The sequence below is a fragment of the Lupinus angustifolius genome, chromosome LG02 (genome assembly GCF_001865875.1).
Source record: "Lupinus angustifolius cultivar Tanjil chromosome LG02, LupAngTanjil_v1.0, whole genome shotgun sequence".
Lineage (NCBI taxonomy): Eukaryota > Viridiplantae > Streptophyta > Magnoliopsida > Fabales > Fabaceae > Lupinus > Lupinus angustifolius.
Window position 1 is genome coordinate 5,940,583 of NC_032010.1, and position 21,328 is coordinate 5,961,910.

At 33.1% G+C, this 21,328-nt stretch overlaps 1 protein-coding gene, 1 long non-coding RNA gene and 1 pseudogene across 3 annotated transcripts; 2 read left to right on the forward strand and 1 right to left on the reverse strand.

Moving 5' to 3' along the window:
* LOC109334472 (pheophytinase, chloroplastic-like) lies at positions 301 to 4,732 on the reverse strand. 2 transcript variants are annotated; one of them, XM_019570292.1, is made up of 6 exons: positions 4,581 to 4,732; positions 3,449 to 4,199; positions 2,878 to 3,104; positions 1,871 to 2,062; positions 1,423 to 1,579; positions 301 to 661 (listed from the first exon to the last, which is right to left on the reverse strand). In XM_019570292.1, the coding sequence occupies exons 2-6, from the start codon at positions 4,181 to 4,183 to the stop codon at positions 413 to 415; spliced, it is 1,560 nt and encodes a 519-aa protein (XP_019425837.1). In that variant the 5' UTR covers positions 4,184 to 4,199; positions 4,581 to 4,732; the 3' UTR covers positions 301 to 412. The 2 variants fall into 2 exon arrangements, with proteins under 2 accessions (XP_019425837.1, XP_019425829.1); XM_019570284.1 differs by having other exon boundaries at positions 3,449 to 4,204; positions 4,581 to 4,705.
* On the forward strand, positions 13,217 to 14,277 carry LOC109334495. Its single transcript, XR_002106106.1, has 2 exons — positions 13,217 to 13,410; positions 13,952 to 14,277. It is a non-coding gene; the product is annotated as an uncharacterized LOC109334495 (long non-coding RNA).
* LOC109326327 lies at positions 17,044 to 21,328 on the forward strand (annotated as a pseudogene).

The following is a 21,328-nucleotide window of genomic DNA, read 5'->3' on the forward strand; positions in this document are numbered from 1 at the left end:
TTTCCCTCAATGTACTCGCAAACACAACATTAAAGTAAGATAAATAATGATTAAGAGAAGTGAGTATAACTTTCCCTCTTTCCCTTTGAAATAACTACTAATGTGCTCTTGAGCTATAGCATTGGTGTTTCCAACCCATTAAAGGAGGAGGTCTGGGTTCGAACCATGCTAGGTTTCTCAAGCTACCCATGCAGACTATGGTTAAAAGATAAAGAAATGGTTATTAAGAAAAGTCATTGAGGACTGATTCTAAAATAACTTGTATGGTCGCAATGATCGCAATAACTATAATTGTGACCACAATCGCAACCTTAATTGCAATTTAAAACACTGTTACAAACTATAGATAAGAGAAAAGAATATACAAAGTTGGTATATACTTCAGACATTGAAGAGAGCATAGTGTGACAAGTCATTGAGATTTGGCTGCCAAATTCCTGAACTTGGAGTCAGATTTAATGTAAGATCTTATCCTGTCCCAAAGAGAGACACTGGAGCCCAAGAACTTGACCATCACTGATTTTTTTGAACCTTCTCTGGGAAATTCTAACTCTCTGTCAATAGTGTGTTTTATACTGTCTAACTCTTCAAGCAAAGGTAAGGATAAAGAACCCTGAGACTCTAGGTTTCTGATCCACCCACGAAGTAAGAAATTTATGACCTGTTTAACAGTGAAATTCATGTAATTATGTATTGTGTTCATCAATATCATATGGAACTAAACACTGAAGAAGGAATAGTCTATATGAGTAACAAATGCCTTATAGTTAACTACAAGTACAAGTTTATTCAACTTATAGTAATTACTTTCTTACTTAGAGAATCCAAATAGACATTCTAAATGTGACAATCCTACAATTTCATGTGATAAACAAGTAAATTATTGTTTACCTCAGAGTTGGATAGGTATTACTTATGAACATGATTTGATTTATGATAGAGCATTATAACGTTGTTCGATTTGCCGACCCCTAATCGAACAAGGCTTGATTGTGGGTATTGTGAGTTTTTGGATAAATTTTCATACAAAATGAACTTTACTTCCTCTCTTTACATATGAGTAATTAACCTAGTTCCATTTTCCTTTTTATGGCTATGCCCCTAAAATTGATAAACCTCTATACCTTCAAGATTTCAGGTAGCAACTAAAAAGTTTAACTGAATGATACCATTGCACATTACAGAAAAGAAACAAGAGAAAAGTATTTTGACATATTTTTACTTTCATTAGATAGTTATATATCAAGAACTGTCTTGCTCTTTAAACTATCATCTCTTATCTACAGACTACATAGAAATAGGAAATTAAAATGTGGATTCATCAAGAAATTTTCAAAATTTAAACTATCCTGAAGACCTGAACAACTTGTAAATAGGAGCAGAAAGAACACTCCAAATATAAATAGTGAGGGAATTGCATACCTCAGGGACTTCATCATGTGGGCAATGACCAGCAGGGCTGATCTGATAATATGGAGCTTCAGGCACCTTATTTTTAACCTGAACTCCCCAAAATGGTGTAACCCATGGATCTTCTTTTCCATACATGAGGCAGATTGGAACATTGTTCGTTCGACATCTAAAATGCAAACATCCTAAAATCCTTAATTTCGGACCAGACATATATATCATATTCGTGCACAAAGGAATGCTACCAACACACTCTTTTCAACACTCTATTTAACACACTCTTTTTAATGCTCTGTCTAACACTATTGTTGAATAGAGTGAAGGAGTAGACCCATGTAATTCAGTAGGTCTCACATGAACTCCATATTATAATAAAGAGTGTTAAAAGTGCTAAAAATAGTGTATTGCTAAAGTTTCTCTTTGTGCATATCGAAAACCAGATAGAGGTAGTAATGTTAACCTGGATAATGTTTCACTGAAGGATAATTCTCCTTGAGGAGCACACATAATTGAAGCAAATGATGCTGCAGCAGCAGGATGCCTTGTGATTTCAACTATCCGTGAAAACACATTATCGACATTTGTCGAATGATCCACATAAACCTGATTGAGCACCTCAGCAATACTTTTAGGATCACTAATTTTCTCCCACCTGAAGGACAAAAAATGATTCAAAATCAGTTAAATTGAATAAATATTATTGGTACACTTTGGAGATATAATCTTTGACAGTTGAGATTACACTATAATGCAGAGAAACTCATCTCGTTTTACATAAGTGATCACCAACAAGGAGTTAGTCTAGTGGTGTAAGGGCCCCGCTAGATCCCCAGGATGACCAAAAGGTCAAGGGTTCGATTCCTGGGAGCGACACTTGTTGGGAGGGGCAGCCATTTACCCTAAAAGGGATTAGTTCCTTACTCGTAGGGTAAGGAGATACCCTTGGTAGTACCAAAAACATTATGACACAATCTCATCAATTGGAAGTCCATTCTCCAGGATATCTAAAGATTTATCTTAATAGCAGTGGTTTGTTCTCAAAAATCAATGCAATAACAAGCAACTGTATTGCAAATTTCCCACAAGTAACACAACATTATTGTTATAGGTCTCCATTAAGTACACTAGGCCCATTAAGCTCAGTTTCTTAATATTACGTTACTCATATATGAAAGGTTTTGCAGCTATCATACAGGAAATGTCCTAATTGGCAAGTTTGAGTAAAATACTGAAAACATGCAAGCAAGCAATCAGAAATGAAGTAATGGGCGGCCCAGTGCATGAGATTCCCACCTAGTGGGTCTAGAGGGTAGATGTACGTAGCCTTACCTCAACAAGCAGAGATGTTGTGTCCAGGATTTGAACCAGTTACGTCTTAGCCACTAAGAAACATTCTTACCGCTACACCGAGGCTCACCGTCTAACAATTAGAAATGAAGTAATAAATAAAAATTAAGCCATACTTACAACAACTCTGTAAGCCTCTTTATATTTGAAGGTAGGGGGAATGTTCCAGCCCATGGAAATATTTTGGCTAGTCTTGGAGATTTTACTGGATTCGGAAGAAACCCCCAAAATGGTGTTGCATTCAGCAATGTGACACCTTTAACTAAATGAGGGTTGCATGCTGCAAAATACAATGCAACATATCCTCCTAGCGAGTTGCCCACAATATAGACTGGTTCACCAATTACCTGAAACAAATCAATTTGTATCATTACTTTAATCATAAGTTTATTTGATGCAGAACCAATTTCAGCAAGTGATCAAGAACCAACTTCTACAAGTGACTAACACCTGGACTTATAAACAATATCAAATTCTTTCTGTCAGCTATATTTCTCAATAGCAGAAGTAATTTAATTATAATGAAATTTGGAACAAAAATACTGCAAATCTTAACAATGTTGTAGGAGAAATTTAAAACTATGAACAAATGAGTAAATCATGAAGCAAATTTTCCTTGGACACTTTTCATCATATAATTTGACCAAGCAGAAACTACTCTGAAGTAGTTCAAACAGTGAAAATCACTTACCTCTTCTACGAAGTAGCGAACTTGTTCTTGCCATAAATCAGCAGAATATACAAGCTTAGTTGCCCATGGCTCAGTCTCATCTCCAAAACCCCATGAAGAAATATTTCCATTTGATGTAGTCCCTTCCTTGGACAAAGGGGCAGGGTCTTCAAAAGGTAGAGACATTCCTTGTCCTAGAAAATCCAGTGCCCATACTCGAAAATCGTGGCCTAAATCCTTCAGTTGCTTCTCATAATGGAAAGAACCGACACCAAAACCAGGAAGAAAGAGAACATGTGAGGAACCTAAGTTATCACACCCAGCTTTCTCATAGTGTATGTTGAGTTTAGGCTTCCATTCCCGAAAACAACTACTTATTGAAACCTCGGATTCACCTTTTGACTCATCTGGTAGACCTGGAATTAGAACCTTAGTTGCATGTTCCTCTAACCCTGAAATATCTCTTGATTCCTCTTCACCAATCACATAACCATCATAATTTCCACTATAAACCTTGAGTTTTATTCTTCTTGACCCTTCAGCGGAGTTTTGTGGCCTAAAACCTCTTTGCTGAAGCACCATATCATAAAATCTCACAGACCCACATAGAGAAATCCTATATGAATTACAATCAACTCCATGATTTGCAAAATAAGAAACCTTTGATTTACGCGAATTCGAGGACTTATCCACTGATTTCCAGTTTGAGTTCACAACTTGACAACATGGTGCAGAACCATATGAAAGAGTTTCCATGTGAACAAACTATGTTCTACACTAACCAGAAACAGAAAATGATTCAGTACAAATTCAACTTAATTTTCACTATAACTATAATCATAATCATAAAAAGAGGGATAAAAACAAATTTGATTGTTATAAAACCCAAACTGGATCGTTTCTTCTAACAAACAAAGCAATTAAGCAAGTAGGGATTTCAACTGTTTCTATAAACAATTTCTGAACTTTGAACCAAGATTTTGAAGAGAAGACTAAAACAGAAAACATAAATAATATGAATTTGGAACTGAAATACATGAGATATAATTAAAAGTTTAAAATTAAAGAAATCATATCTAGCCACACTACCAGCATCAAAATATAGAGGCAGTAGTAGTATCATTAAACTTTGACATGTTAATAAAAACATTACCTTTAATTTAATGAAGGAAGAATAATGAAAATCTGCTTCTACCCAATATTCTAGTATATTGTAGTGTTTTTAGGAGAGTGGGACTATGCTTTTAGTTGCTTTCAAGAACCTACCTTCTTTTATAAGCCAAGAAACAATAAATAATGGGTTTCATTTCTATATACATATAGTTTATTTAAGTGATGTTTACACTTACACCAGAACATAAATATTACTATCTTTCTCAATATAATCTTCAAGTTTATAATTCATGGATTATTATTAAATTTCATAGCCTTTAATATTTTTTAATTTCTACAAGAAATCAGATAATTTAAGGTAACACCATTAACATAAAAATCACTTATCTTACTTTAAATTGGACATTATAATGCATTCGATACAAAAAACATTATAATTCTCTAAAATAAAATATATAAAGATTAAATGTTTAATATTATAAAATAAGAATAGATTCGTAAACATGAAGTGATTATTGACACCCTAATTATATATAAAGAGAATATATATACCAAATAAACACATGTTTTCTCCCTTATTGTTTATTACTCTCATCTTCTCTCTTTAACCTTCATTTGTTATACAAGAATTTGTGGAGAAAGAAGAGAAATTTGATATATTTCTTGCTTTTGGTTTACATGAAAAATAGAGAGAAAAAAGTAAAATTGTGTGAGACCATGCCCAAAATCAATCTCTATGTGTATGCAAAAAAAAAGAGAAAGGAGAAGAGAAATGTTTTACAATGATAAAAATATCATCGTTTATCTTGTTTTCTTATACAAATTATTACCTAATAAATTAATTGATTTAATGAAAAAATGTTGTGACAATTGTATTACAAGAACAAATTTTAATATTTTACATAATATTTAATTTAAAATAAAACTTATAATATTCATTATTTAATTAGTATTAAAACACTTCTTTATATTCTCTTTATTGTATCTATATTTTTTCATTCAAAGATTTATTTCTATATCTTTCTCATCTCTTTCTCTCATATCAAATAATACAAAAATTTATTATATTTTTCCTCTATCTCTTTCTCTCTTCCTCACTAATCTCTCTTCCTCACTAATCTCTCTTCTCTCATTTTCTCGCTCTCAACCAAACAAAGAAGAGACCAAATTATTTTCATATTTAAGGGCGTTTGGTAGGATCAATTGATTAAAGAACATGAAAATGATCATATTTAACATTTTATTCATTCTTCTTTTCTCTCATACTTTAGATTTAAGAGTTTATTTGGTATGCATTTATGATGCAAAATGTTTTATACTACCGATGAATCATTTATTGTTGTTAAATTCATTTTTAGGGATTAAATTGTCCATAATGAAATACAGTGAAAATATGTGTACAGTATTTTCTATCTATGTATCAAATTAAATGTCCACCATACATCATCCTCAACTCCTCCACTCCTTGATTAGAAATATCCAAAAAGTAAGAAGATGAACTAAACTTTTATCTCGTTAGACATGATAAATCAAACGATATCATAATATTTTATTATCAATCATGTTCGTTCATAAAGAATTGATCTATAAGTCTTTCTTAATCAATTCACCTATATTTTTTCGTAACCTCTTTCTTCCTATAGGAATTAGACTAACCTTCATTTGATATTCTGACAGGGCTATTATCGGTCTCCAACATATGTCCAAACTAACTAAAGTGTGACTCTATCATATTTTCTACTACAATAGCTACTCAAACTTTCTCCATAATGCATTCATTTATAATTTTATTTTTCTAGTATGTCGAGTCATACAACTTAATATTTTTATCTCTATTACATGCGATTTATTATCTTATTAACATTTGACCGTCCAACATCAAGTCTCATATAATATTACAAATCTTATATTCATGCAATAAAGCTTCCCTATAATATTGAGTGATACCATTTTGTCACATATGACACTTGAAACATTCTACTATTTTATAGAATCCTAGTAACTTGTGTATCATATGATCAACAATTTTTACTTCTACAATAGGATTTGTCCACATCTTGCTAAACTTATACTCCATATACTTTGTCGTACTTCAACTTATACAAAATCAATGTACTTCTAAAACTTGTCTACACAATTTCTAGTTTTTCATTTAATTTGTCTCTCGAGTATCACTAAGACAATATCATATGCAAAAAGCATGCATTATGACAATGAAGAACATATGCAAGTCCATTTGGTTCCTTTGGTATTTCTTGATTAATCGCCTAGCAAGTATATAGCATCGATAGTCGACCTCCCTGACATAAAACCATATTGGTTTTTATATGATATTCGTCTCTTGTCTTAACTTCCGCTCAATTATCATCTTTCATAATTTCATATGACTTATGAACATATTCCCTCAATAGTTTGTACAATTTTTTATTTCGTCATTATTTTTATAAATATGGATTAAAATGTTTATTCTCCACTTGTCTGTCATAGAATTTTTAAGACCATATCTAGATAATTTGGACCAAGTAGTTTTGAGGATTCTTTCTAGGATTCAAGAAAGAATAAATCCTAAAACAATAAGGACTAATTTATCTATATATCTTTTTAAGAAATCTTCATAAAATATTTGGTTTTTTTCAGGTGCCAAGTTGAGACGAGCAAAAAAAATCAAATGAATAAACGGTTCCATTTTAAAACGTGAAACTGATAGAGTCGAACTAAACCATTTCTTTTTTGAAAAAATAGTTTAAGTTCGGTTTGGTTTGCGGTTTTAGAGATTTTGGAATTGCTCAAACTGAACCACATATTTAAAAAACATTTTTATTATTTATATTAAGTAAATGAGTAAATGAAATATTATAATGGCTAAAAGTATATTTAATATATGAAGTTTAACTAAATGGAACTGAACCATTAGACCCTAAAAAATCCTGTACAAATATGCTTTAATTTACTTGTAATCATTTAAAAGTCATTTTAAATGTATTAAGACAAACATGTTTAAAACTAATCTCTACATGCTTATTGACAATAAAATAAACTAATGCCATTCATATATGCCAAACAATTAAATTTAGGCCTTATTAAAAAATAAAGGATACAATATAATAAGTCAATAAGATGATCATTTCCAATTACCTTTTTAGATTACTAAAGCTTAATAATGTCTAATAAGTCCATGGCATTTTAAATGATAAAATTAAAATTCATTTAGTACATTAAAATTAGATTTTATATAAATATTGGAATAAATCCATTTTTTAGCCCCAAAATGTAAAGATAAAAGAATTTTTCTAATATGTTCTGGAAATATTTAAACTTACTGGAAAGATAAAATAATTTATGTATTGATAATTAAGAAATCGTACAAACTATTAGGGCATAATATACCATTTATGTGTTTCTATTATTGAACAAAAGAAAAGTCATTCATGTGAATGATGATGTATAATATATATCTGTGTAAAAATTGAGTATAAAAACTATACACTGATAGTTTATAATTTTATTGCACTATATATATTATTTGACATTCATATATATTATTTTATTTATTTAAGGGTTAATGATACTTAAATAATAGATAATATATTAACAATGTATTAAATTCTTATGCAATTAGTGCATATATTATTTTCTCAATTTTTTTTACTCTAATAATATATAAATATTAATATAGGTAGAAGTTTGAATCGAGATTTCTACAAATTTTGTTAGGTGAATTGAGAATTCTTATCTTGGATTTATAGGTGTATCTTGTGATCACTATTTCCAAATACAAATTTATTTTGAAGTAAATTACTAAGTTATTAGAGTAAGCCTGTGGTCCCTAATTGTGAGCTGTAAAAGGAAACAAAGCTAAGCAAACGTGAAAGGGCTTCTCATTAGTTTGCGTGTTTGATGTGATCAATTTGTTGCGTCTTTCTTTAGACTTTGTAGCTTCAAAATTGAAATGTGACTGTGCAGTGAGAAAAATCAACCATGAAAGTTCCAAATATTCCCATTTCTCTTATTTTCTAGAAATGAAGAAGTTTTGTACCATAAATTGTTTCACACCTTTATTTTGAATAAATATGTCTCCATATGTAAGTATATAGTGTATCATGTTATTCTCTTCAACTAAAGCATCACACAGTTGACTATATTTAAATGATGTATTTTAAGATTTCTCGTATATCTGAATAAAAACTCTCACCACAAATACTATGTCGAGATGTGTATAGACTTGAGTGTATATTAGACTTTTTATTGCAGATGCAAAGAGAATATTTTGTATCTCATCTCTTTTGAGGTCTGTTTTTAGGCAATGTGTAAGATTAAACTTATCTCTCTTAGCTATGGAGGTATCTCATGACTTACTATCATTCATATCGAATTTATGTAGGATTTTATTAATATAGCGCTCATATGATAACCTTAGAATACTTTGAGAGGAGTCTTGATATCTTGTGTGTCTAATATAAAAGAAGTTTCCCCAAAATCTTCATTTCCAAATTATTTATTAGAACTCTCTTAGTTTTATGCGATAGTCTCATTTTGTTGTTGGCAAGTAGTATATCATCGACAATAAAACAATGAATATTAATTAGTTCCCTCTAAACTTGTGGTATACACAATCACCAACCTTATTGGTCTCAAAACTATGAGGTAACAAATTAATAGAACTTGTGATGTCATAGATGAGAAACTTGTTTAAGGCCATAAATTGATTTCTTTAGTTTACTCACCATAGACTATGAGTCAATTGACATAGTTTTCTGGTTGCACCATATAAATCATTTTTCAATATTACAATTTAGAAGTGTAGTCCATACATCTACCTGATGGAGCTCTAGGTCGAAATGAGCTATTAGTGCCAATATTACTTTTTGTATAAAATTTATTTAATCAATCACACTCCAACCAAAATTTTAAAGCCAAAACACCATATGGAATGTTACATGGACAAGAACCCTCCTACAAACACATGCATGTTTTTTGTTCTTTATGCTTTGCTCGTAATCACAATACCAATGGTGACAAATTTCAAGTAGAAGTAGAGGTAGAAGATATGTCTTTATGGGATATCCCTATGGGCGGAAGGGTAGGAGGCTTTTTTATGATCAAGAAACTCATGAGTTCTTTGTCTCAAGAGATGTTCAGTTCTTTGAAAATCAATTCCCATTCCCAATCAAAGATTTAGAAAACAAGCACAACTCATCTATTCTCTTGCCTACCGAGACCATAGTATTTGATGAAACATGTTATATTCTTGCAAAAGGGGCACATGTAGTGCTGATACGACGGTCTAAGGTCACACACTTCTCCTCCATCATCTGAGGCCTTCAACACCTCCACTACAGCATGTACAAATGTTGGAACTTTTGTTGCATTGTCATATACTGTAGTCTTCGCCGTAGATGCTGCACCAACACACCAAGAGGGCACATCCGAGACGGATTTGCCACTCCTTCCTCCTACTATGAAAGTCATGGCCGCACCTCCTTATTCAATTCTTGGTCGATAACATCGTGTGAAACAAAAATCCACCAGATCACAAGGGTTTGTTACTCATACTGCACATAAATTGAGTCCCTTTCCAAATTCATTCGCTCTATCACATTCTTCAACTACTCCTTAATCTCTATCATATTGCTCACTATGTTACTTGTATTAGATTTTATGTGCCCAATAGGCAATTTCTTACAGCAATAACTACAGGAAAAAAAACCTTTGTAATTTCATGAGCAGTAAAAGATGCTAGACAAGACAGACCAAGCATAATGAGATTAATGCTCTAGAATGAAATGATACATGAAGCATGCAACCATTGCCTCTGGGAAAGAAAAATCTTGGATGCAAATGGGTGTATCGCATCAAATATAACTCTGATGGCACCATTGAGCACTTTAAATCTCGTTTAGTCATTCTAGGAAATCATCAAGAAGAATATATAAATTACACTGAGAATTTTGCTTTGGTCGCCAAAATGGTGATTGTGTGCATTGTTCTTGCCGTAGTTGCGGCCAAATCATGAGAGCTTCATCAAATGAATGTCTATAAGGCTTTTCTCTATGGTGATATCCATGATGAGGTGTTCATTTGCATGCCTCCTGTTTTTTCAGTTACTTCCTTAAACATGGTGTGCAAACTGCAAAAACCATTATATGGTTTGAAGTAGGCTCTGAGTTGTTGGTTTACCAAGTTGTCTTAGACTCTTGTTTCCTATGGCTTTCAGCAATCATGTCTTGATTGTTCTCTCTTCACTTTGTTTCAAAGACGTGTTCAACTTACTATTATGGTTTATGTTGTCGATTTGATTATTGCTGGTAATAATTCTTCAGCCACCACAAGATTTAAAACCTATCTTAACAAATGTTTCCACATGAAAGATCTTAGAATATTAAAGTATTTTCTCAGTATTGAGGTTGCTCGTAGTTCTACATGCATTTTTCTTTGTCAGCATAAATATACGCTAGATATTATTTCTAAAGCTGATCTTCTCGGTGCAAAACCTGTAGGTACTCTGTTAGAGCAAAATCACCATTTGTTATCGGTTGTTGGATCTCTTTTTGACAACGCAAAGTGATATTGTCGTTTGGTTGGGCGCTTGATCTATCTTTGTTTCACATGCCTAGAGTTGTCCTTTAGTGTGCACACTTTATCTCGGTTTATGCAGGAGCCCCGTTCAATGCACTAAGACACTACCCGTCGCGTGGTTCAATTTGTCAAAGGTAATCCAGGATAAGACATCTTGCTTTCGAACCACTGTAATCTTCATCTTCATAGATGGTGCAATTCTGACTAGGCTGATTGCTCTCACTCGTCGATTCGTGACTGGTTGGCTTATCCAAGTGGACCAATCCTCTATTTCTTGGAGAACAAAGAAACAACACACAGTCTCATGCTCCTCGGCTGAAGCTGAGTGTCGTTCCATGGCCGTAGCTACATGCAAACTAAAATGGTTATAAGTGATTCTTTCTATAATCTTGGCATTGCTCATCCCCAACCTAAGATCCTTCACTGTGATAGTCAGGTGGCATTGCACATCGCCAAAAATCTAGTGTTTCATGAACACACCAAACACATTAAAGTAGATTGATACTTTGTTCGAAATAAGGTTCTAAGCCGAAATATTCTTCCTACCTATGTCTCCACCATTGTATAGCTAGCAAACATCTTCACCAAAGCTTTAGGCAAACCTCATTTCCAATTCTTTCTAGGCAAGATGGGCATTCTAAATCCTTATTCTCCCACTTGAGGGGTAATACCATGAAACAAGCTAACAAAATTTGTTATTCTATTTAAATTCAAGTTGTTATGTAAATAAAATATTTAGGAGCATATTTAGATTTGTTAATGCCCATAAGATATTCTAGAAACTTGGTAATGATCGAGAGAGATTTTGGGAACAATCTTTATATATACACACAACATATTATTGATGAATAAAGCAATCTGAATCCATTCCTTTACATTTTCATATTTGTCTCATACCGTTTCTGAATGCTATCTCTTGAGTGTTTATTTCCATTGACAATTAGGGCTTATAAGAACCAATAATGTTGAACATTAATAAACAAGTGATATGTACATTATAATAGAACAATACATACTCTACTGAGAATTCCTAACAGAGATGTAGCATTAAAGATGACGTAAATTTAAGCGATTTTTATTGTGCAATGAAATGTTGAATGACACAAAGAACTTCGTCGGGTTAACATAGTGACAACACGATCAATAAGAGTTGCTTGTACAATTAAAGACATTGTTATGAATATCTTAAAGAGAATGATGAAATCCCCAACTCAATACGGTTGGGATATCATTACAACCACAACCCCTCATTATAATGTCGTTGTTCTATTCTATATACTTCCTTAAAAAATTCATTATGGTTACTATTTGATTGAAATCTAAGATTTGCTTAAGACTCTAAAGGAGATTATGTTCATTGTGGTCGTTGTCCTTGTTTTGTATGTTGTTGTGTTAAGTAATTTCTTTGTACAAAAAGTTATTGAATACCGGAAATTTCTAGCTTATTAGGGATATATTTTGCATCTTTAATAGGTTGGCATCATTCATGCTAGAATATCCACTTCTTCTCTGGGTGACTGTAAAATGGAATAAAAAAAACATCACCAACAAGTCACTACAGGTATAACATCTAGATTTAGAGAGATTCATGGATGATGAATAATGGATGAGTATCTTCTCTAATATCGGAGAGTCCACTAATGAATAGAGATTACGACATATGGTGAAAAAAGTTTTAATGACCATGATTTTAAGTTTTTTATTAAAAAATTAAAAACTATTCCCCTTCTCTTCATACGGGAGAGTATGGAGATCTCATATCTCCAATGGTGTCACAAGTCAATTAAAATGCATCATTTAATTGGAAAAAAAAGTTTTACAAAAATAAATCAATATTTTATATTATTTTGTGGAATACTATTTGATAGGGACATGGAGACAGCAACGTTTTGGAAAAGAGGATCCCTGTCCTACTACTAGAATGGAGATGACTCATGAATAATGACTTCAATTGACCAAAATGTGTGATTCTGAGTGGAGAATAGAAATATCTAATGATTAGGTATATGCATGTGTGGGAGGGAGGATCATATATCTTGACCATTTCTCTATTTTCAACTGCTCCCCAACCTTCTATAATTACCAAACTGAGTAAGATCAAATCATATTGATATAATCTAGACTAATACCAAGTCTACAACCATCTCTTACTTATTTACAACCACATGGAACATCATCCAGTGAAGCTTAAAGCACCCATTGTTGCTGTCCTCATTATCATCCTCATCAATACTTGCATCGTAGAAGTCCATTCCCTAATCCTAGCAAGTTCTCCTTCACCTGCACCTGCACCTGTGGGTTCATGCTATTTCCTATTACTACTTTTTCATTTAATGCTAACTCGTATCTAGTTAAAGAATTAAATGTAGATATTCTGTATTAAACGAGTTGTATTTAATACATAAAAAAATTAATAGTTGTGTTGAAATTAAAGTTTTAAGAATGTGAGGTTGTTGCAACGATAAAGTTATTGCTTAATAATCATAAGATTACTAGTTTAAATCCTGAAACAATCTCTTTGCTTATAGAATAAGACTGTGTACATCTACCCTTCCTAGATCTTACTAAGTGAAACCTCATGCTCTATGCCACATTTTTGTTGTTGTGTTCAAGGTTTTAAATAATAGTCGTGGTTTGTGAGGTGCCACATTTTCCCATGACTGTTGTGATTCCCAAAAGGTTAATATATTAGTGTTTTTAATATTTTGAATTACTTGACTTGTGCTAGTTAGTAAGATCCTTTTCTTTTTACCCTTTAAGTTGTTGGTTTTGGTCTAAATTCAACGAATGAATCATATATCCTTTAAATTTTACAAAAAAAAAATGCATTTTCAGGCACATGAAGGAAGAAAAGCAAAGCCAATTAGGGTTGGATCATTACCAGTTACATGTCATTCAAAGTGCAATCAATGCAGGCCTTGTGTGCCAGTTGAGGTATCAATCCGAACAATGGAATTGGAAGAACAGAACCAATACTATCCCATAGCTTGGAGGTGTATGTGCAACAGCAACATATTTTCACCTTAATTAGCTTAGTAGAGAATGAAACATTTCCATTTCATTAGTTTTAATTATAATTCTATTTCTATGGCTACCTAGTTCACTTCAGTTTATGTTACCACTGTCAAGTTTTCAATTATATTTATTTGACTGATGTTTCTGATGTTTTTTTTTGTAACTAGAGGAAATAATTCGATATAAGAAAAAGTTATGGGATCATATTAAAAAAACAACTAAAATAAGAGATCAGAGTACTAATTTTGGCTTAATATACTAGAGAATGAAAAGGAAAAATGCATAAGAATGTCAAGTAGTTTATGCTGAGATATGCATATACATAACCCATTATTCAAGCTTTGTGCTCCATCTCTTACTCCTAGAAGCTGTCATTTATCAAAGCAAGTTCTAGAAGCATCTTTTAAGAAGCAAAAAAAGGAAAAGAAATGAATCATATGCACATAGGGATGAGAATAGAGCGAGAGTCTATATCTAATGCTTATCCAACAAGTTTTCAAATTAATTACATATTTATAATAACTAGTTTATGTAAGAATAATTATGTGTATTATAAATTTGTCATTATAGTCAATTATAAAATTCGTTATGAAATAATAAAAATAAATTATATATAATCTCAAAATAATAAAAAATATAATATACAAAATTCTATTAAAAAATAATTTTTATGAATATGTGAGTATATAGAAGACGATATTTGTTCATACTTATAAACTGTTACTATGAGTGCTCAATATAAATATTTTTAGAAAATAAAGTATATCCCAAGATAATTTATCTCATTAAATTCATTTAGTGTTTGACATGTGTCATATTTATTCTTTTATAATATATTTTAAAATGAGAACTTTTTCTAGAAAGAAAAATATAACACATGTAAGTACTAAGTTGATTTAAAGATATAAGTTACTGATACATAAAAATTATGGGTATCATGGTTGATATTTTTATCAGCTCTAATGGACAATTAGATTGATGACCAACCCATTATTGAAAGGATTTAATATGTATATACTGACAGTGTAAATGTTTTTTACACTGTCAGTCAATCATCCACCATTGATTTATTAATTACCATTGATTCTCAAACAAAAGTAATACAAATCAATGGTAGATGATGTGCTGACAGTGTAAAAACTCTTATTGAAATCAACACAATGTTCATATAAAGAGTGTTGGGCCATGTGGACCCATCACCACTAATGAAGGTACCACCAGCAAGCCTAGCAGAATTACTAGCTTAAGGACTATATTTGGAAGAAGTAGAGTCAACGCTATTTTTATTATGTTTAGTCACTTGTTCTATTATAAATAATTGGGCTTAGGTCATTTGTGTGGCATGTGAATCTTTTCTTTTATTTCCAGTATTATTTATAGTGTAATCCTACATACTATCAATATTTTCTATCTCTTTTTACCGTTTTAGATATTTTATTTTCCTAATTTGTGCTCTCCTAGGTTTGTATCCCTGACATTGATGCTTTGAGTGTTGTCTTCATGCCGCCTAAACCCATATCATCTTTTTCCTCCACCTAGTCCAACATAGAGGAGACTTCCAACCAAACAGTCCTCGAAATACTCAACTCTCCAACATCATCTCTCAAAGAGGCAATAGATGATGCATACTTCCATGGAAGCTCGCTTGAAAAACATCTTGGACGAATTGGTAGAGAAATTGGTTAATCTGACTACAACTAGTTTTCAGTTCCCTCCACATGGTTCCCAATCGTGATCTCCAACACCAATTTATGGATTTAGATATTTTCCACCATCAAATACAATTAAACCCCCTAAATTACATTTACAATCATTTGATATGGCATTACCTCTAAATTGGTTATTTCAACCGGAACAATGTTTCAATCTATACCAAGTGGCACAGTTTCAGATGGTAGAATTTCTTGCTTTTTCTGTGAAAGGGGATGCTTTAAATTGGTATAGATGAATGTTTAATACTAGTCAACTTACTAGTTGGGAGGGGTTCACTAAAGCTCTACTACTTCAATTTAGTCCTTCTACTTTTACAAATGCAGAAAGTGAGTTGTTTAAATTAAGGCAAACTAGTAGAGTTATTGAATATCAAACTAGGTTTGAAAGACTTTCTAATTAAGTTGTGGGATTGACATTGGAGATGATATTAATTTTTTTATATTGATTGAATTCGAGAATTACAAGAGAATTGACTATACAACAACCTTTTTCTATAGCTCGTGCAATTGGGATGGCAAAATGGTATAGAGTAAATTTGCAACATCTAAGGCTATCAATTGGCATCCCACATGCCCAAATGCAGTTGTTACATGCCCAAACAGTAGGGACTATTACTGCTGCTACTAAAACTACCAGTTCCAACACATTACCAATTAAGCATTTCACTGCTGCTTAAATGCAAGAATGGAGAGTTTGAGGACTCTGCTACAATTATGATGATAAGTATATTATGAGGTACTATTGTTAAGTAAAACAAATCTTACTTCTATTAATGGATGATCCTAATGATATTTCTCACACACTTGAGCCTAAATTCCTTGTTGAGGATCATGATTTGGTGCCTAAATGATTTGGTTTGGAAAAAAATATTTTTATATGACAATTTTTATTATAATCATATAACTTTTTTGGGATTAATAAAAAATGGAAGAAGGTTGTGTATCACTTCCCATCCTCATATTATCTTTGAATGGTCATGTTATAACACTTTTATTATCTTGTTTTAATTCATAATTAAAAATAAAACGTTGTTTTAATTAAATTAATAATTAGTGACGACAATAATAATAATCACTTTTCTCTAATAAATAAATATCAAAATTAAATAGAAAAATTCTCTTAATAAATATATGAAAATGACTAATTAAATCAAGGAGGGGAGGAAGGGTCATCAATTATTGTTTCTTTTCCCCAACTCATCATTTGGACTGTCGCGGCTCTAATTATGAATGAGGATTTACAAAATATTGGACGATCTAGGCTAGAGAGAAAATAATTTTGTTTAACCAGATCTGGAATGGTGAACCCTGCTTCAAGGCAGATCTATTTGACCTTTCCAGCTGATAGCACTTTCAGAGAGGAGGATGTTTCAAATTACTTCAGGTTCTTGTTGCTTTTTTTTAAATTGAATATGATTGTGCATTGTTTGTTTTTGCTAATTGCATTGCTGAATAGTTTGACTTGCTTTTTGTTTCATTATGCTGCTGAAGTATTTATGGGCCTGTTCAAGATGTGAGGATTCCATATCAGCAAAAGCGCATGTTTGGATTTGTTACTTTTGTTTATCCGGAGACAGTGAACCTCATTTTGTCTAAAGGAAACACTCATTTTGTTTGTGATGCTCGCGTGCTTGTCAAGCCTTACAAAGAGAAGGGCAAAGTTCCAGACAAGTATAAGCACTTCCTCGTCCTTGTCTTTCATTTTACATACTTGTTGTTTCATAAGCAACAACAACAACGAAGCCTTTATCCCACTAGGTGAGGTCGGCTACATGGATTGAACCACCATAATGCTCTATTATAAATGATATTCATTGACATAGTTATTGTTTCTTATGTGATGTGATTTGAGCTTTAACGATGTTTCTTGACATTTTCAGAAAGCAGCAATAAGTAGATATGGCTGATTTTTCACCTTGTGGTACTCCAACTGGATTGAATGCAAGAGAACCATTTGATCTCCAAGTTGGTAAGTTACTTTGATTACTCAATTGTATTTTTATCTGAGTTTATGTTTCTGTCATGCAACTTTTCTTTTAACATGTAGTTTATCATCTACCTTATATTAGGTGGGAGAATGTACTATAATTCTGAAGATATGCTTTGGAGGAGGACCTTGGAGGAACAATCTGTTTTTCGGCAAGCCCTCGAGCTTCAAAGTAGAAGGCTCATGGGTTTGCAACTTGACATCAAGAAGCAACACAACCGCGCGCTTTCCATGGGAAATCCAATTCTTTCTCCCATACACTCTCCTAATATGTTCAATCAAAATCTTGGGCTTTATTCATTTCACAGCAGCTCAGAGAGCCCAGAGGATATAATATTTATCTATACCATTTTAAATGCAGTTGATATTGAACTCAACTTTGTGCTTTAGGTTAATTGGAATGAATTGATTGAGATTTATATTTCAGATAGTGGTTCTGCTCCTGTTGGTGCAGCGGAAGCGATCGTTGTGCAGCGTTGACCACAAACAATTAAATAATGTGTATAGAATAAATAGAAGAGAAGAAACAAAAGAATTTGTTAACGGGGTTAGCCCAATTGTGTCTACGTCCCTGGCAGCGCTGAACGGCTACCAAGACACACCCATGGGCCCACCTGCCTATGAGGTGTTTCTATTTGGTACTTATATCTGATGCACATTATAACAAGGGACTTGAGTCCAATATATAATATTGATATTCTACTCTATTCTAATTCTAGGCAATGTGAGACTTCATATAATAACATGTCAAACATCCCCAACAATCCCCACAAGAATCTTCACCTTAGCGAATATATGACTATGTCTTGTTCAATGTCTAATTCTCTTTAATTGCTCCCCTACAACATAGATTTTATGAGTATCCTTAACGATGTTACCAAGAGACTAGCTCTCCAAACTTATTGTGCAGCTTCCCGTACCGCCATCAAATGGAACACGCCGCTTAGCCACCTATTGCTAAGCAGTCTTTCGATATATTGGAACCTTTACACAAAAGTTCACCAACAATCTTCCTCTTCAATACTTAGTCAAACTGAATCTTGGAGCTTCCTTGGGTAACCTCAACCGCTACCACCATTATCTACTCCGACAATAAAGAACTATCATACTCCATCATAAGGAGTATACCCACAGCACACACCCTGCAACACACACCCTGCTTCAATGCTAACTAATGTCTGTGTCACATCCCTGCATCCAAGCCAATGCTCATGTCACACCTCTGCATCTTTACCAATGCTCGTGTTACAACTTGCATCAAAGCCAATGCCCATGTCACACCCTACATCAAAGTCAGCCATCGCCATTGTGCTTTTGTGGATCTACTAACAATTAATATATTTTATTATGACGTCTCACACACGCCATTATGATATTCTCTTTCTCATCTCCAATGAGAACATTCTCTCAACATCTAGAGAGATATTGCCAGCATCTGACTCAACACCTCTGTCTCTATCTCCACCTTGATCTGGATCAACACATACATCGCTCACATTACAATTCCGCCATGTCAACTCATCTACTCTATCTTTGCCACTACCTTTGACGCACCTTGTCTAGCCATCACGCATTCACCCTTTCTTTAGCCATTATCTGACGTCTGGGTTAAGAGCCCTATATCAATTGGTTACAATACCAATTGTTAGTGCAGCGGAAGCTATCATTGCGCAGCGTTGGACAAAAACAATCAAATAATGTGTATAGAATAAATAGAAGAGAAGAAAAGAGAATTTGTTAACGGGGTTCAACCAATTGGGGTGTTTCTATTATTAGAGAATATGATTACAAACCCTAGCACACCCATGGGCCCACCTGTCCTTGGGGTGTTTCTATTTGATGTTTGTATCTTGTGCACATTATAACAAGGGACTTGAGTCCAATATATAATATTGATATTCTAGTCTATTCTAATTTTAGGCAATGTGTGACTTCATATAATAACATATTTCAAGTATTCCCAACAGCTCCGGCTAGTATTGCATCAGTCAGTTCCTGTTGGCAAATAAGTGGCAGTAAATGAAGAGAATGGAAACAATGATGGCAATGGCAATGGTAAGAAGAGCCCCAATGATTTGCAAGAATGGTATCAAACTTTTTCTCATTTTAAACAACCAGATATTAATTGAATAGTAAACTCCAATTTTTCCTACCAAATTCCTCTTTCGGTCCATGCCAATGTTTTAAGTTACAGTTGCACCGTCACGATTACTGCGATTGCGGTGTAAATTAATTTGTAATGAAAATATATTTTTGAATTCGATGTGGCTCAAATGTGGTCCCATGCGGTTACGTTATGGCCTAATATGGCCGCACCATTATGATTGAGTGTCACACCACAATTGCAGTGTGTTGCAGTTGCAATGATCACCACAACTGCAATATTACAGCCACATCATGTGATGTGTGATCTGCAATTTAAATCGCTGGTTCATGCTATAAGTTGTATGCATTTATTCATGATTTCAATTTTTTATGACTTTCACTGTCTCTTAAAAGCTATATTACTAAATTGGTTATATGAATAAATGTAGCTTGGAACATAAAGTCCCTGATAGCCGTTTTGCTTCCCCTACAAAAGCTATTGGTAACTACATGGCTGCCTTCTCCAATGGACCTAATGAGATTGTTGATTCAGATGCCTCTACTGCATCTGATAGCTCTAAATTTAGTGCTGGCACATTGCTTCCACCAGCATCTGGTCTTGACATGGGATCTTTCAAATCATTTAACTACCAAATTCCTAGGTAATATGACATTTAGATTAGGAATCCCTGTGATTGTCAGTATGTATAATGTTTTTTGGACTTATATTTATATCGATTTCGGATTAGGTTCCCTTCTGGCCATAGAACGATTGGAATGTTTGCCAGCACTGGTGGACCGATTGGCATTTAGTTTCCTCATGTACAGGTTAGTTATTTTGAGGTTAGTGTTTTAAATTGTAGTTGCGATCGCCATCCAATTGCAGTTATTACAACTGTGGTCATTATGGTCGCTGTGATACGGATTGCAGCCATTGTTGTGTGAATTTCTTTATAATTTAAAAAATATTTTTGAATTTGTATTAGTCTTATGCGGCTCAAATGTGGTCCGATGCGGTTACTGCAACCCTATGTGGTCCGATGCGGTTGCGACCAGATGTGGTTGTATTATTGTGATTAGATGTCATATCACAATTGTAATGTGATATGATTGTGGCAGTAACAATAACTATAATATTGCGGCCACATCTCGTGTGATGTGTGCTGCATTTTGAATAAGTGCTTGATATCAATTAATTTATGAGCATTGCTGCATATATTCAACATGCATAACACTTATAACTTTTGTTTCATTAAATTAAGACAACTTGCTCTTAATCTTCTCTTTTTTGTTGAATATTTACAGGGAAACAAGCATAACCAAACAAACCTTGATATCAAACCAAATCTGTAGAGAATCACCATCACTAATGCCATCAACATCAATCATTAATAACACTCATACTACTTAGTA

What these genes read in the sequence shown, in the direction of transcription:
- LOC109334472 (XM_019570292.1), bottom strand. Translation starts at nt 4,183, where the DNA reads ATGGAAACTCTTTCATATGGTTCTGCACCATGTTGTCAAGTTGTGAAC. An exon ending in AAGAGGCTTACAGAGTTGTT is followed by an intron (nt 2,063 to 2,877) that starts GTAAGTATGGCT and finishes TTTGTCCTTCAG; the next exon opens with GTGGGAGAAAATTAGTGATC. An exon ending in TTCAGTGAAACATTATCCAG is followed by an intron (nt 1,580 to 1,870) that starts GTTAACATTACT and finishes TTTGCATTTTAG; the next exon opens with ATGTCGAACGAACAATGTTC.